At 36.0% G+C, this 17,062-nt stretch overlaps 3 protein-coding genes across 4 annotated transcripts; all 3 read right to left on the reverse strand.

The window, feature by feature from the left end:
- Window positions 1-140: 140 nt before the first annotated feature.
- On the reverse strand, window positions 141-6,833 carry LOC132158703 (succinate-semialdehyde dehydrogenase, mitochondrial-like). The gene is made up of 10 exons (XM_059568235.1): window positions 6,448-6,833; window positions 5,384-5,467; window positions 5,117-5,287; window positions 4,888-5,004; window positions 4,254-4,397; window positions 4,037-4,180; window positions 2,988-3,146; window positions 2,694-2,857; window positions 2,257-2,315; window positions 141-633 (listed from the first exon to the last, which is right to left on the reverse strand). Exons 1-10 carry the CDS (start codon window positions 6,733-6,735, stop codon window positions 422-424), a joined length of 1,542 nt encoding a protein of 513 aa, XP_059424218.1. The 5' UTR covers window positions 6,736-6,833; the 3' UTR covers window positions 141-421.
- A 463-nt stretch (window positions 6,834-7,296) lies between these two features.
- On the reverse strand, window positions 7,297-9,692 carry LOC132158705 (elongator complex protein 6-like). The gene is made up of 7 exons (XM_059568237.1): window positions 9,277-9,692; window positions 9,119-9,197; window positions 8,866-8,936; window positions 8,642-8,763; window positions 8,333-8,537; window positions 8,095-8,247; window positions 7,297-8,014 (listed from the first exon to the last, which is right to left on the reverse strand). Exons 1-7 carry the CDS (start codon window positions 9,484-9,486, stop codon window positions 7,892-7,894), a joined length of 963 nt encoding a protein of 320 aa, XP_059424220.1. The 5' UTR covers window positions 9,487-9,692; the 3' UTR covers window positions 7,297-7,891.
- Window positions 9,693-9,747: 55 nt separating this feature from the next.
- Window positions 9,748-15,542, reverse strand: LOC132158704 (GA-binding protein subunit beta-2-like). 2 transcript variants are annotated; one of them, XR_009437709.1, is made up of 9 exons: window positions 15,253-15,542; window positions 14,363-14,470; window positions 14,107-14,274; window positions 13,825-14,019; window positions 13,531-13,681; window positions 12,270-12,437; window positions 12,076-12,194; window positions 10,456-11,989; window positions 9,748-10,369 (listed from the first exon to the last, which is right to left on the reverse strand). XR_009437709.1 is itself a non-coding variant. In XM_059568236.1 (8 exons), exons 2-8 carry the CDS (start codon window positions 14,468-14,470, stop codon window positions 11,651-11,653), a joined length of 1,245 nt encoding a protein of 414 aa, XP_059424219.1. In that variant the 5' UTR covers window positions 15,253-15,539; the 3' UTR covers window positions 10,600-11,650. The 2 variants fall into 2 exon arrangements, 1 of the variants encoding a protein (XP_059424219.1); XM_059568236.1 differs by lacking the exon at window positions 9,748-10,369 and having other exon boundaries at window positions 10,600-11,989; window positions 12,270-12,434; window positions 15,253-15,539.
- Between the last annotated feature and the right edge of the window lie 1,520 nt (window positions 15,543-17,062).

The raw sequence follows: 17,062 nt of genomic DNA on the forward strand, positions 1-17,062 counted from the left end.
TTTACTTAATTGTAAATTGTGTTTTATTTTTTTGTGGCCAAATAATTTACACAAAAAAAAATCATCAGTTTGTCTTATTTTTAGTCTATAATTAAATCAAGAAGATAATGAATAATAAACGTTAGATGTTCAAGATATATTATCTTATCTAATATAACACAAAAGTAAAATTATCATGCTTTAAGTCTGTTTAGATATTTTTCAGTGATAAAAATATATATTTTTTTAGTGTTCAAGATCTTATTTCAGACTTACAAGTTTACATCAATCAGTTATGATGGACAGAATCTCAAAGAAGACTATTTGTACCCATTTTTACAACAAATATCTATAGTCAGTATAGTCATTATCCAGTTAAATATGATTAAAATAGAATAGTTCACAGTGGATTCATGTTTTTAGTATTGCTTAAATAAAGTATTTAAAGAGAGAGTCCCCCCAAACACATGTACTTTATTTCTAGATACTCATCAATGCCGTATTTGGATCCTTCTCTGCCCATTCCAGACTGTTTGATACCACCAAATGAGCCTTCTGTGGCAGAAATCAGACCTTCGTTGACCCCAACCATGCCCACCTCCATCTGCTCCGCCACCCGCCAGATCTGACTGATGTCTCTGGAGTAAAAGTAACCTGATGAAAGAAAACAGTTTTGAATATTATGCCACAGAAAGAGACAAGTGATAGAAGTTATGTTGCAGCTATTTGCTTATTTGAACATCTACACACATAACGGTACAGTGGAGCTGATCTGATCACACAGAGATCTGATCTCATCATAATCCAGTCTGTCTGGAATGACATGAAGAAACAGAACAAACTGACACAGACGCAATCCAGAAGAACTGTGGCAACGTCTCCAAGATGCTTCAAGAGACCCATTTCATGATTGGTTAATTCACCTTGTCAAATTATTAACTAGAAAATTTTTAATGTAGTCTATTATACATGCTTTCAATAAAAAAGACTCTTAGCTAATAAACAAACAGGCATGTGAGGAAAAAATAGGCAAACTCAAGACTAGGGTTGGGAATCGTTAGAAATTTTCCTGTTCCGGTTCCACCTAACGGTTCCGGTTCTGATTCCGGTTCCATTAAAATCATTAAACAATTATTAAGAAATAGTGGTAAGGAAAAATGCACAATACTCAACTACTTAATGCTCAATACTGTTTATTACTTACTGTCAACTTAATTTAAAGGTTGGCAATGTCAAAATGCAACATATATTACAGTGTACATGATCTTCATAAGTAGGGTTGGGTATTTTTTTTAAATTTTCCGGTTCGGTTCTGGTTCCATTTAAATGAACTATTATTATGTTTTTTTACTATTTTACCTTCACTGAATGTAGCGTTGCTGGAAGGTAGTAAGTAATGCTGAGTAATGCTAGTCCATCAATCAGCATGTGTTTCAAAGTTGATGTTTTTTACACTATTATAACGTTTTGCTTTTCAAGCAGGAATAAGCTTGTTGGCCAAATAGTCCCTTAAGGGCTGAGACACTTGTTAATTTTCTCTTAATTAATGAAATATAAACGGTAAAACTTATAAACATGTATATACACTCTCCATAAAGTCCCTATTTTACAAATAATAATGCAGTCAGGAGATGGTGTGATGCATTGAGTGGTTTCCACATTTTTAAACAATTAAAATGCATTAAAATAAATATTTTCTATCAATTTGTTTATCACTATTGAAATGACCTGTACACTAAATAATCTAACCCTCATACTTGCATAACAATAGCACTCTATTTATTTAGTGGTTCAAGTTGAAGCCAGTATGTATATCAATGACAATATGGGACAAATATAATGTAATTTAGTGGCGGCAGGTGCAGCGCGAGTGCACATACAGTCATGGGAAACAATGTGTTCGGCAATTAAAGACGCAACAGCGCAATGAGTCTGTGGAATGCACGTCATTGGAATCAATGTGCTCAGTAATTAAAAAGGCAGGGAGGCGTGTCTGTTATTCGGTTCTTGACATCATTTACGGGAAACGCCGAATACTCAGAACACCAGCGCAAGGCTGTTCATAGCGCTTGGTCACGTGTTGCACCAGAACCCGTACCGAACCAAAACTTAGAAATTGCTCACGGTTCCGGTTCTTTTCAAAGAACAAAACCGGTTCTGAATAAGAACCGGTTCTCGGTTCCCATCCCTACTCAAGACTGTCCAATAAAACTTTGTAAAATCAGAAACTACACAGGAAAAAATTAATTAATTATTAATTTGCACAGATGGACAAACCTGCTAAACCAACAGGAGAAGCATTGGCAATGGCGAGTGCCTCCTCTTCTGTGTTGAACCTGGTGAAGAAAGAAAAATTCAGCAGCTGGCAGACTTTCATACTGAAACATACAGCCCATTAAAAACTATTTACAAAAAAAAAAAAATCATAATAATAATAATAATAATATTATATATATATATATATATATATATATATATATATATATATATATATATATATATATATATATATATATATATATATAAATAAAATACTTTTTTTTTAAATTTTAATAATCAAATGCAAACCACATATTTTCGGAAACAATACAAATTAAACTCAAAATTGTTATGCTAATAATATCTAAGAAATCTGATAAATATGTAAAATAAAATTTGTTTTAAATTTGAGGTTAATATGAAGCCATGTAATCCAATAAATAGTAAATACTTACTTAACAACAGGAATGAGGGGTCCGAAGGTCTCCTCTCGCATACAGAGCATGTCAGTGTTGACACTGGACAGCAGGGTGGGCTGCATGAAGGAGCCCTCCAGTCTCTTCCCACCTCGAACTATGACTGCTCCCTGTGCCACAGCATCTGCAATCTGGTTCTCCACCTGAAGGAAACAATAGCTGATTAACACCCTTAAACCCATCATCTTAACCAAATGATCTGTTTGTGTGTGCTTGTTGATATTGACATCTGTGTTTGATTCCAACAGAATCAACTGATTACTGTATCGGCACCTTCTCTGCGGCGCGGGTGTTGATGAGCGGCCCTTGTGTGGTGGTGGGCTCTGAGCCATGTCCAAGCTTCAGTTCATCATCCATAGCCTTGGCCAGCTTCTGAATGAAAGCATCATGGATTCCACTCTGCACCAAAAAGCGGTTGGAGCACACGCAGGTCTACAGCAGAGAGGCATGTTACAGGTCAGAAATGGAGAATAACTGTTTACAGTGACAAACATGTCAAGTACACCATAGTATTTACATGGTACTCAAAGGTACTTCAAAGAACTCCATGGTTCTGAAACCTTACGAGTAACTGAAGTTCACAATTTCACTCATTATTTCTGAAAAACATTCACATTTATTCTTTTGAGATATAAGAGGTCATTGTACTATAAAAACATCCTGTAAGTTTCAGAACGCAAAACATTCTTGTTAGTCTAAAGATGCTTATTTTGAAGGAAGGGAGTCTGACAAAACCACAGGTTGTGGAATGTTTCACTTCAAGATGTAATAGTGTGTCTAGAAGAAGATGATCAACACCTGCTTCTACATCGCTGCCTTTTTTGTCCCGCCCACTGATTAATGCATGTAGTAGACATGCAGGTGTTCAGAAAAATTGAAACTAAAAGATGACAGTAATGTTACAACACAAGTTACTGTTTTATGACGTGGTCACTATTGCTTTGTCTGTTATTACAGATCGTTTGACACGTACTGATTATTTACACATTTTTAAACTAAATCACAGGAGCATCCATGTATGAAAACTGTTAACTTCCGAGTCTACAACCCATCACGCCTACTCAAATAGAGCGTTCTGATGAGAGAGGTCAAAAAAAAAACAGACAACAGCCTATTACTTCTAAATTATGCTTTTTGATGTAATAATCTTGATAACATTATAAGTGGACTTCAGAGAACAGTTCAAAATTTTTAAAAGGCAGTTCATGACTCCTTTAAAACTGTGCTAAGGGTCAATGTAAGGGTCAAATTTCTCCCCAAAATAAACAGGAAAATTTTGCATAAAATAAAATCAATTTAATTTAAGACTGAAACACACTCACCTGGCCTGAGTTCCTGAATTTGGAAACCATCGCTCCTGCAACGGCTTTATCTACATCAGCACTGTCAAATACAATAAACGGGGCATGTCCTCCCAACTCCATGGAGACCCTTTTGACTGTTCCTGCAGCATGTCTTAGTAGTATCTGCAAAAGCATTTACTTAAGCGATTACTAAATTATGGTGAACATGGACTGCACACAGAAATGAGATCTTTACCTTGCCAGTGGCCGTGGAGCCAGTAAATGAGATTTTGGCAACAAGAGGGTCTGTGCAGAGCAGCTCCCCCACAGCAGGGGTCTTTGCTCTCGAGCAGGGCACTACATTAAACACCCCAGGAGGAATACCAGCCTGAACCGACAGCTAGATAAGAAATACAATGGATTATTCATTCTGTCATATACATACAGTATGTAAGATTTGTTATTGTTTTTGAAAGAATTCTCTTATCCTTAAACTTAATTTCTCTGTTTAAAAATACACTAAAAACAGTAATTCTATGAAATACTATAACAATTTTTAATAGCAGCTTTTGATTTTAAACATAAATGTCATTTATTCCTGTGATAGTAAAAGCTATAAGCTTTTTTTTTTTTTTTTTTTTTAATTTTCAGCATCATTACTCTTACATTATTCTAATATGCTGATTTGGTGCTTACGAAACATTTCTTAAAAAAATCAATGTTTAGTTTTTAGTTTTTACATTTGACGCATCCCTGATTAATTATTACTTTCAAAAAATAAAAATCGTTCGGACCATAAACTTTTGAATGGTAGTTCATCTACAAAGTTTGCCTGGTCTTGCAGACTGGTTAATGTCAAGTTAAGCAGTCTTTCATGGAAACAGACAGACCTCAGCAAGGGCCAGAGCAGAGAGAGGTGTATCCTCAGCTGGCTTCACCACCACAGTGCAGCCCGCCGCCAGTGCTGCGCCCACCTTCCTGGTGATCATGGCACTGGGGAAATTCCACTGTGAAGAGGGAACATTTTAAATCATAACTGTGAGCTGACCGTTTTACTTAAGCTCATTGACCCTACAACCTGATGGTGTTATGTTATCAGAATGAAGGAAGAAGTCTCACAGGTGTAATGATGGAAGCCACTCCCACTGGCTGCTTGAGTAAGAGGATTTTGCGGTCCTTGGCTGGAGGTGCGACAATATCTCCATACACGCGTCTGGCCTCTTCAGAAAACCACTCCAGGAAGGAGGCAGAGTATGTCATCTCACCGATAGACTCCTTCATAGGCTTCCCCTGTACACACATTTGAGTTCTAACCAATACTAATATCTGAATCCTTGTAAACAGAATCATTAGATGTTGTATCCTGGATGTAATCAGAATACCTACACACTCTGCTGTGATCAACTTGGCAAGATCTTCCTTGTGCTGATTGATCAGGTCAAACCATTTTCGTAATAAAATGCTTCTTTCCTGCAAAAGAGCATAGATTAATATATATATATAGAGATATTCTGAATATAATGATAAAATACTTTTTTCATTTAAATAATTACATTTAATTGTAGTTTCATAAACATCTGTGCCCCTGAATATTTTTGTGGAAACCTTGACAATTATTTCAGGATTCTTCGATGAATACAAAGTTCAAATGAACAGTATTTGTTTGAAATGGTCATTCTTTGTGACTTAACCACTTCAGCTGTTATTTTGATTTTTTGAGAATTAGGCATATGCAATATTGGACCCACCGGTGGGTCCCCAGAGTTGATGTGGTTAAATCAAAAATGACAAAAATGCTTTTATATAGTGCATCCTTGCTAAATGATAAAATTATTCAGATCAAACCATTTCTGCAAAGAAATCAATTTGTATATCAGAACTTCTGAACATGATAAATAAACACTTAATCATTTAAATAAATATTTATACAAGTATTTGTTTATAATTTTACTTCTGTTCATTTATCTTAAATACTTACTATTTAATTCAAATTGTCATTCGTTCAAATTGTTATTTTGTCACATCACATTAATGATAATTGTGAGGGGAAACATGCTTAATTGTCATGAAAATAATCACAATGTTGTTCACAATGTAACACACAGCGCTATGTAAATGGACAAATTACAAAACATACAGAATTGTGTTTATTTTCAGGAAAAAAAATTATTCTAAAGGAAAGGGATCGATTGTAGAACTTAAGGTATCGTCATAGGAATGCAAGTTAATACTAAGATTTTGTTCAAGTACCTTTGGGTAACATGAAAATACCCTGATATAAAAATCACAGCACCATTGCGTACCATCTGATATCAGGTGTAACTACCACCCCAGAACGTTTTTAAAAAATTGTAGTAAATATATGGCATTGTAAATATGATTAGTACATACCAGTTAATAATTTCTATCTAATGCCGTCATGCACATGAAAAACATTCCCCTCATCTCACCTTGGCTGTGTGATTCTTCCACAGGTGAAACGCTTTGTATGCAGCATTGACAGCGTCTTGAGCTTCCTTTGTACCGCAGTCTGACACCTTCGCGATTTCTTCTCCCGTGGCTGGATCTAACACGGGGAACGTGGATGCAGCGGAGACCCAGCGCCCTTCTATGAAGGCTTGAGTCCGCAGGAGCTGCGCTGACACATCGAGGCTGTAATGCCGCTGCAGCATGCTGGGTAGGCCAAAGAACACCTGCCGGAGAATACACCGACCTCTTGAGAGATATAAACTGCCCATGATGAGATGTGACAGGTATAATAAAACCTAGATGTTCGTCAGCAGGTTGATGGAGTTGATGGAGATGCAGTATTCTAATATCAAGCTGAGTCCAGTCCAGGCTTTAACAATTTTCTCCTTGTTTACATTGTTCTAACAACCGCTATGCACATACACACACATGAAAATTCCAAGTTAATCTTAATTAATTTCCGCGGTCACTCCTAAAACAGATTAAAATAATAAGTAATAAAAATAATTGTCCAGTTGACAGCGTGTTGCGTTTGCTTTTCACTTAACGTTACTGCAGGAAACATAACCCGACTCGAGAGACGATTTGGTGGGCTAACCTTACTTTAGCGACGTCCGATTCATGAATGAATCATTTTTGAGTCGAATCTTTTCAAGGAATGAGTTGAACCGACTGATCTATATAGTGGTTGAATCTGTTAAAGTAAACAACATCTAAATGACTCGTTCACGAATCCGTACAGAGTAAACCATAGAACATGTCTGATTCGTAATTAGCCATGAACCGAACTGTTCAAAGGAACCGATTTGCGAAATGAATCATAATGAATAACATAAAGAAAGTGTTTTAATCACAATACTGAAAAAAAGCACCACAGCGCCCTCTGCGACAACTTAACATAACAGGATAATGTTAATTATTTTACAATCTACAAATATATTCTTAAAGTATAATATTTCAAGGTTATTTATAAATTAACCACTGATTAGTCTACAGAGAATCTCATAATGTACCTTTAAGAAACTATCATTCAGATTCTCATGGTCTCTATTCTTCAAGGAGAAAAATAAAAACTTGCGAGTCTATCTTCAAATGTATGGTGAACTTGTATTCAGTGAAATCAAATATTATTTTCAAATATTCCCAACCTAAGAATGGATTTTCCTTGAGCTCTTATTTGTTTTTATGTCTCTTTAAACAATGACATCAACTAGCATCATTGTTCCAGCTCTTGATGTACATGTTGGTACTTTTACAAGCACCCATTATATTTGTACACAAGTTATCTCAGCAAGTAATAACAAGTGAATAAATCAACGGCAACTGGTGATGTATTAAATATATGTATTAATATAAAACAAACTAAATGATGACATTAGTTCAGTAAGAGATTCAATATGAAAACTTATATATTCATTTGAAAACTTAGAGAACAGCACTAGAAGTCCCTCGAGCAAAAAACGATGCTCCTTTATCGTGGACTTTAAAGTGAAATATTTTTCGTTGATTGTAGATGGTCTCTCCTCTCGGTCTCCACCAAACCTCCATCTAAAAAAATCCCAAAAATGTCAACTTAATTCAGAGCCGTTTATTACATTGTAAGCATAAACTTTAACATGAAATCGCACCTGTCCATGTATGTCCCTGCAGTAGCCCGTGGGTAACCCCTCTATAAGTAAAGCCAAGTTACACTGATGAACTAGTCCCCTCTGAAGCAGGTTTGATCCTTCATCATCATCTGCATCCTCCTCCTCACATCTCACCAGAATTACCATATTTCCCTGGATATCAAGACATTTATAGTTAATATATCATAATACAATGTGAAACCAATTGCATCTACCATTATTTCAGACACTGACTCACCTGTAACTCCGAGCACATGGTGGCTTGGCAGTAGAGGGTAAAGTCTAGTATTGCTCCAACACTAACACCTAAACTCAGGAGCACACTGAGATCATCTATGAGTAACACTGGAGGACCCCATGATTCACCAGCATCACCATCTCCACTCTGACGCACAGAACGCTCCACGAATCTGAACAGACCTTCCAGTCCAGCACCTGGGGACCTAGGAAGACAAAACAAACATTAATTTATCCGTCATAACATTACAAGGAGGAGGAATAGAGATCAAACGTATTTAAACTAGATTTTATAACATACTAAACGTGCCTGAGGTAACTCAAAGGTTGTGTCTCCTGACTGGTGTCCTGTAATAAAACTCCAAAAGAATCCTTCAGTCCTTCAAGAAACACGAGCTGACCCTTCTCTCTTGCCTGTGCCAGACTCACTCCCTGGACAAAAACATTACAATCAAGAAATATAAATGTCATCGACAAAATGTCTAATGAAAAAAAAAAAAACAGTCTAAATAGAGCAAGTTGATGTAAACTTACCAGCCTCTGCCCAACAGCACTGTAGTGACTGAAGGACTGCACAAGACCCAGAAAACACACCTTACAGCCAGCTGGAAATATACGTGTATATATATATATATATATATATATATATATATATATATATATATATATATATATATATACATATATACACACACACACTATCTCTCTGTCTATATATATATATATATATATATATATATATGTATATACAATATATCTCCTCACTATAAACAGTTAAGTCGCTTACCACGTAAATAGAAAGACAGATAGTGATGAATAAGGAATGATGCATCAGCTCGTCTGTCTGACACTAGGATAAAGTCACTCTACAAGTACAGAAAACATCGGTCAGACTCTTATGACATCTAGTAAGTTACATCAAGCTTGTAAAGGGCTGTAAATTACCGATTTGAAACTGTCTGGAGTGGAATTGAGAATACTGTTCAATTCTGGAAACATGTTTGTGCGATAGAGATGAACTTTACTACAGTTGTGCAGGATATGTCTCGTCTCTGTTTCTCCAAACCTTCTAATGCTGTTGAAAAAACACGATTGTAAATGAAAGCAAAGCATTTGAGGTGCATACGTTCCTGTTATATGTAGCGCAGTTAGCATGCTAAAATAATTTTAGCGTTAAGTATTAAAAGTATCGAAAATACGAAGAAAATATAAAAAAATATAATAATAACGTACCTGTACGGTCTGCAATAACAACATTTTCTTTTAAATATGTACAAATAAATATGAAAACATATTTCACGTTTGCCTGTTATGCTAGTCAACGTGGGCACGGAAACCGCATAAGGACAATCTTTCCGAAAACGCGTTTTGGAAGAGATTTTTTTTTTCTTTCTTAAATCAGTGAAAGAATATATTTAAAAACATTTTTATTTAACCTTTAAAAACTGGTAGATATACAAAACCTTAAAAATATTTATTTTGACCAGAGACAAAAACGCTGCAAGTGCACTAAAACAGGAGCAGATAGTGTTTCATTACAAAATATATAATGAGAAAAATCAGGGACAAACTGTTGATCTTTGTTATGCATCTTGTGCTTGGGTCTGCTTTTAGTTAGAATTCTAAGCATTTCCTTTCAAAACACTCTGCCTGTTAAACTTTACCACAAAAGTGTAACATAACTTGATTTAGACCTAAAACTAATTTCAACAGATCATCAATGTTTTTACCTATAAAGCACTGCTGATGACATCTTAACAGAAATTCTAAATACATAAAAAGCGAGAAAAATATAAGGGGGAAACATTGTCTTGAGCACATGAATCACCCATTAAATAAATAGCATACTGTCCTCCAAAAATCTTAATATTCATGGGTTTAGATGGAAGAAAACTGTACATTTTCAAATACGTTTTGCACAGCAATGGTAATGCAAGCCCTTGAAATTCAGTTCATGGAATGTTAATGATCAGCTGTGTGTACCTGGAAAACATGTCATAGATAATGCAAAACATTTTTTTTTCTATGCAAAGATAAGCTTTAGAACACTTGAGGTCTAGTTCCATAAAACTTAATTCACATTTTAAAACTTGATCAAAGACTGAACACAACTGATGATATAACTGACTGTAAAAGTGGTTAACATCTATATAACAAAGCAGCTGGTCAATTTTACAGGGAAAGTCAAAACAGGCTCATGGACCAGACCATGAAATGCAAGCAAAGACATGTTGCATACTTTTTAGATCACAAAACATTGAAATGCAAATCGTGATTTAGTGTCTAACAGAACAAAAGAAAAGATGCAAGATTAAAAAAAAAAGTGAAACAACCATTGCTCATTCTTGTACTCTGAATGGAGTAAATTATCTTTATAAACAGCTAAAAGTATTATAATACATGAAAGAGTCTGTTTACTAAGTAAATATATAGCTACTGATATATTATCACACCACGAGATGCCGATCGCATCAGTAAGACATGCCTCACACTGCAGGAGCAGGTCAATGTTACACAAAGCTAGATAATGTCTAGTATTGTTCTTTATATGATATACTGTTAAACTTTATTCTAAATTTTATGTCACTATTTTAGGAATGTCCCAAGTTCAAGTTAAGCTCTATTGACAGCTTTTGCGATTGCAATTTTGACGACCTTGCTTTTTCTTTTTTTAAAGAAACAAAAATCGTGGTTACAATACCGCGCAACATTGAACCAGGCAAGAAACATTCAGCTAGTAAACCCAGAAATTTTTGCACAATATTTTCATGGTTCACTGACCCTGGAAATCTTTTAAAAAGGCTAATTTTGCATCTGATTCATTAAATGCAGGTGATTTAACAAAAATTTCAGCTTCACCAGAACACTGTCCCAGATTATTTTTTATCGAAAGTAAGTTACTAAAACCACAACTTGCACGTTAAAAAAATAAGTCAAAATGATGTATATTGAACCCAGAATGTTCCTTTAAGTACACTATGGTGCATACTAACTGTATAGTATGCATTCAAGGTGCATAATGGGACTTGATTGAAAAACATTATCACTAAATCTTCCATAACATGCACTGCTGTATGTTAAAAAGACACGCCTGGTCTTCCAATTCTGTAAAACTGAGCAGCTCAGTATCATTGTGGCCACCTAAATATAACTCATGCTACATCTTTGAAGAGGTTTGTACAGAAACTGAATGCTATTAGTAAAAAAAAAAAAAAAGGATAAAAACAAAAGGTTATGATTTACAATAAATAAATACAATGTCACACTCCAGGCACACAGAGTATGTCATTCCTGAGTGTTTGAGTCTTTGGGTTCACTGCTACGGCGTGCCCTCAGAGGCGGCTTCTACTAATGTTAGTGTTTCTCCTGTCATTGAGTCAAGGGGCTCCTCTTTAATGATGATGGCCCCTTCTGGCAACATGACAACTTCCTCTTCGCCAACTACCTCCTCCTCCTCCTCTTCCTGGAGCACCACTTCCTCTTGGGGCTCTGTGCTGGTTCCATTGGTCTGCCCATTTGCAATGGCCTCTAGTTTAAGCCTGTACTGCTCAGCTTCCTCTTCCTTTCGTAGTAACTGCTGTCTGTACTCCTGGGCTTTTCTGTTTGCTTCCTTAAGTTGCTGCTCCAGTAGTTCCCTACTGTTCTTCTCATTGGGCTCCTATAGAAAACCCCAAACAGTTTACTTTCGAATTGATTTTGCATTCCAAAAAGTAAGAATTAAATGGGAATCTCTGCTCGTCAGACCTTGTGTTTGACATCTGTGTGGTTGACGGTTAATTCAAATTTCCGTTTCCGTGTTGGAACTGGTTTTGTGTCCTCTGTTATGATTTCTTCTGAAATCTGACCCGCTGGCACTGCAACCACTAAATATATACAGGCATGTTAGAATAGAAATACTGCATCAAAGTCTGTAAACTATAAACTAGCATTCTACTCACTTTGTTGCCCCTGCATTGTGACAAAGAATTTCTGTCCCACGTTGCCAGTCTGCAGGTTTCCCTGTTGGTCGGTTACTATGGTGATGACTCTCTGGCCATCTTCCCCTACAAGATGCTGGATGGCAGAATCTACCGAATCAGCAGCACTCACACTCTCTGCAGCTCCTGCTTGGATATAGCAGCAGTCAGAATTACACTGATGTTATATATAATCCACATTTTCTATGTGCATTCAGTTCAAATAAAACATTACATAAAATTAAACTGGTTAATTAAATACTGCTGCAAAATGTCAATGTCAAATTGAACATTCATCAAGCACAAAATGCAAGAAAAATTGGCTTTAGGGAGTAAATAAAATGCCAGTTGGCTGGTACTTGTTCGGAGGTGTGATTCATAATTCATTTGAATGTAAAGCGTAATTCAAATCAAAGTCACACAAACCTGCTAAAGAAACATTGCACCTCATGCCTTGTCTAAGTTGTACCCATAAAAATCAACAGGTTCACAAAGAATGTCTTTTTTTGTTGTCGTTGTTTATCATGTTCTTCATTTCTCTATAATATATATATAAATATATATATATATATATATAAACTGTATTATTGTGCAATAATATTACAATTTAAAATAGCTTTTCTATTTTAATATATATATATATATATATGTATATTTAAAAGTTAATTCCTATGATGGCAAAGCTGAATTTTCAACAATTCTTTCCTTTGAGTCTTTTAGTCTTCAGTGCCACATAATCTTTTAGAAAATGTTCTAATATGCTATATATTGTGCTCAAGAAATATCTGTTATTATAATCAGTGTTGAAAACAGTTGTGCTGCTTAATATTTTTGTGTAAACTGTGATACTTTAAGGATTGCTTGCTGAATGGAGAGTAAAAAATAAAAACTGTAACATTATAAATGTCTTTATTGTCAGTTATAATCAATGTAAAGTGTCCTTGAGAAAAATGTATAATTCCTTTAAAAATTCTTACTGACCCCAGTCTTCTGAATGGATAGTGTACTGTAAGTGGAAAAATACTCCTAGCATTAAGGCAACAAATTAAATAAGCAATAAATTATGATCTATATGATTTTTGACAGGGCAGGTGGAGGGAACATTTTGCCACAGCCATTATAATAGGGACAAAAACATTTATTTTTTTAATTCAAGTTATGTAAAGCAGAATTTCATCTCAGATAATTTTGTCTTTCACTCATTACTAACAAGCATGGAAACAAAATCTAATGAAACTCATACCTGTGTTAGCCTTAGCATTAGTGAGAACAATATCAGAGAGATTGACCACTCCAGAGGAGGAGATGATGAACTGAGGGCTGGCGGTGGAGGGAGACGTGCCGCTTAGGATAGTCCTCTCTGGATTCATGTTCACTTGGTTCTGCATTCCCTCCTAGAATAACAAACCAACCACCAAGTTATGAGACTGCAGCCTTGATATTTCCTGTAAATGTTTTTAAATACACAACGGTGAATTTACATTATGTTTTGACATCTGATAATCAACACATCATTAAAATGTGATCTAATTTTTACCTGTAACAACAGCATCAACTCAGTGTTTCCTCGGTCCACCGCAATGTTAAAAGGCGTCTTGTCAAACTTGCTGAGGGCGTGAGTATCAGCGCCGTTTTTGATCAACAGCTCCACGACTCCTCTGTGCCCATGTTCCGTAGCCCAGTGCAGGGCGGTCATTTTCAGCATGTCTTTGGCATTGATGTCTGCTCCACTCTGTCCCAGATATAACAGATATCTCAACTAAAAAGTCCAAATGTCAAAAAACAAAACTAATGCTGTTCTGCTTTCATCAGTTATTACCTTGACCAACAATTCAACAATGCTTGAGTGGCCCTCTGCCGCAGCCATGTGGAGGGGGGTTCGATCCACTTTAGTGCGGGCATCTCTACTCACTCCGGCACGGAGAAGCACTTCAGCGGTGGAGTAGTGCCCATATTGTGCAGCTAAATGAAGTGGTGAGGTTCCCAGCTAAAACAGATGACCATCCTCATGTTATAGTAAAATGCAGATTATGGACTGCCAATGATATAAGCATTGAGCCGCAAATACAACTCACCCAGTCTGTAGTAAAAGGAGCTCCATTGGCCATAAGTGACCTCACTTCATCATCCTGTCCTTTGCGTGCTGCCTCCAACAAGCGCTTTCCCAAATCCACAAGCGACATCTAATCATACAAATAAGGTCTGAAGCATCAGAATATAGTTGATAGTGAAATATTGCTTTATTTCTTGGCAACCACGTTTACAACCATGAGGTGTTTAACCAGGTGCACTTTTTTCAAAGAAAATGCCCAAAAGATGGTTTCCATATATACAAACTGAATAGTGTGTGACACTGTGGTTATATTAGTCTTAAGACTTTATTCCATAAGGATCAAGTGTCAGGAAGCGGATGTGTACATTAATCTTCGACATAATTCATCATCAATGACAGAAGGGGAAATAGTCATCGTTTTATAATAAGGCAAGTTCCGGGGGAAGTCGGTTCCGTGCTTTTGTTGACAATATTACTGTGTGGCTGGACGGACATTTTCACAAACTTTCAGTCAGGTTTACTGTCAATTAGATAGTGTTACGTTTTATAAAAAACGGTTTGATTTCTATATATTAAGAAACATAATTAATATCGTAACCTTATTGGTTATTTTTAACGACATTTTCGTAATACATACAGTATTTTTTTCAAACTATTTTAAGGAGCAGGCTAATAATCTGACGAGTAACGTTAGAGAACATGACTAAAAGTGCGCATTTATAAATACAAGAAGTTTGAGCAAGTTGCGCTTAAGTCTTAAAACAAGTCCTCGTATTGCCATGTAATCGTCTACAGTTACTATATCGCCAATACCATATAAAATATGTAATTAAATCTCTTTTTATAACAGTACATCAAACTCCTGCAGTCAGTTGCTAGTAAACAGAATAAAGCAAAACTTCTGCTGCTCACCTCGCCAAAAATGTTTCCCGAAGACTTTTACTGTATTATAACACGCTGGATGCCGTTCAAAAAAAACAGTCGTATGCTTCCGTTATTTTATGCGATTTAGTGTTCTATCATACTTTTCGATACTTTTTGAAAACAAAATAACATTGATGGGCTATTTGTCGTCAAAGATGGCGCACGAACGGTGCCGGATGTAGAAATATTTGATTGGTTCTTCTTTGGTAGTATATAAAAGTTGAGACGTTTGTAGCGCCCCCTACTGCATTACCAGTATATGACGAGATCCTGACACCAGACGAAAGATGTATTGGCTAGTGTTTCCAAAACCTGTCCTGCAGGACCCCCCTGCACATTTTGTATGTCTCCCTAATCAGACACACCCAGTTTAGTTCTTGCAGTCTCTACTAACGAGCTGATGAGTGAAATCAGATGTGTTAGATAAAACAGACAAAAGATGCTAAATGATTTTAGGTAAAAATTGATAGCCTGAATGCACTGTAAGTCGCTTTGGATAAAAGCATTTTATGCAGGGCAGGGAGGGGGTCCTGCAGGACAGGTTTGGGAAACACTGGCGCCAGCTCATCACTTCTCTGCTTTTGAAAACTAATAGGTTTATGGAAATACATTTCCTCCAACTTGTTATTTTATTTAGGATAGGACTGCTGAGATTTAAAAGTTTCCCAAAGTTCAAGATTAAAATCACATTATCGGTGTGCATTATTGTTATTATTATTATTATTATTACTACTACTACTACTACTACTACTACTGCTATTATTGTTTTTGTTTTTTTACATTGTAAAATGTATAATCCTGGAAAAAACTGCTTAAAAATATATTTTAATAGATACAACATATTTAAAATAAATGTTATGCTAATGTTTTTCATCAGTACAAACACTATAATGGCAAAAGATGTGATTGTCACTGATCTGTATATGACATGATATGATATATGATGTTCTCTGTTATAGATCAGCGGTGACTGCGTTATGTTTAATACACAATTTAGAGCAAAAGAGCACACTCGTTTGCTTTTAAATCTTGAGCACTAGAAAACGGAGAAATCTCAGATATTTTATGCCAAAGAGGATGATTTAAATGGAGTTTAAAAAAAGTTGAAGGGAATTAATTTGCCTGAACCTTTTTATTGTCATCAGATAATCAACAAAACTATAGCTTAAAAGAGAGACTTTTTATTCTAAGTACATCAAATATATTGTCTGAATCTGCAGCCCATTGGTGGCGCTGCTGGTCTCTGGATTGAAGTGTTTCCTCGTATTAATGGGGAAACTTCAACCACACCTCAGTGATCTGGAGAGTGAGACCTTCACCAGACTCTCCACACAAGAGTCGCTTCACTCCAGCGGCTCACCGGAGCTCTCGTTTTCATCTAAGGTAAAGTTTTTATTTCTATTTTAATTTATGCTAGCAAATAAAATATATTTTCTGAGACTCGGTTGAACTTTATTATTTCGTTTGAGCCGCTATCAACATGACCCGGGATCGGTCGAGCCGGCTTGTTGTGCCAAACTTTCAGTTGTAACGTTAGTTGAGTTTGAACCGGACCAGCGCCTGTGTGCTTCAGTAATAAAGACGAGAAAGATAGGCGATGTGCGCCGATAGTCTAGTTAACTTCAGTCTGGTGACTCTCGGAAAACTTAATCATCGAAATGATTTTTTTTCTCTCTCTCTCACACAGATTTATTGTTTTTCTGCTTTCGACTGAGTGACTTGTTTCTTTGTAACGTTTGTAATCCGTGTTTACTTGTTTAGCGAGTCCATTTTGTTTCGGTAACGTTAGTTGTCAGTG

Source organism: Carassius carassius, chromosome 15 (assembly GCF_963082965.1).
Source record: "Carassius carassius chromosome 15, fCarCar2.1, whole genome shotgun sequence".
Taxonomy (NCBI): Eukaryota; Metazoa; Chordata; class Actinopteri; order Cypriniformes; family Cyprinidae; genus Carassius; species Carassius carassius.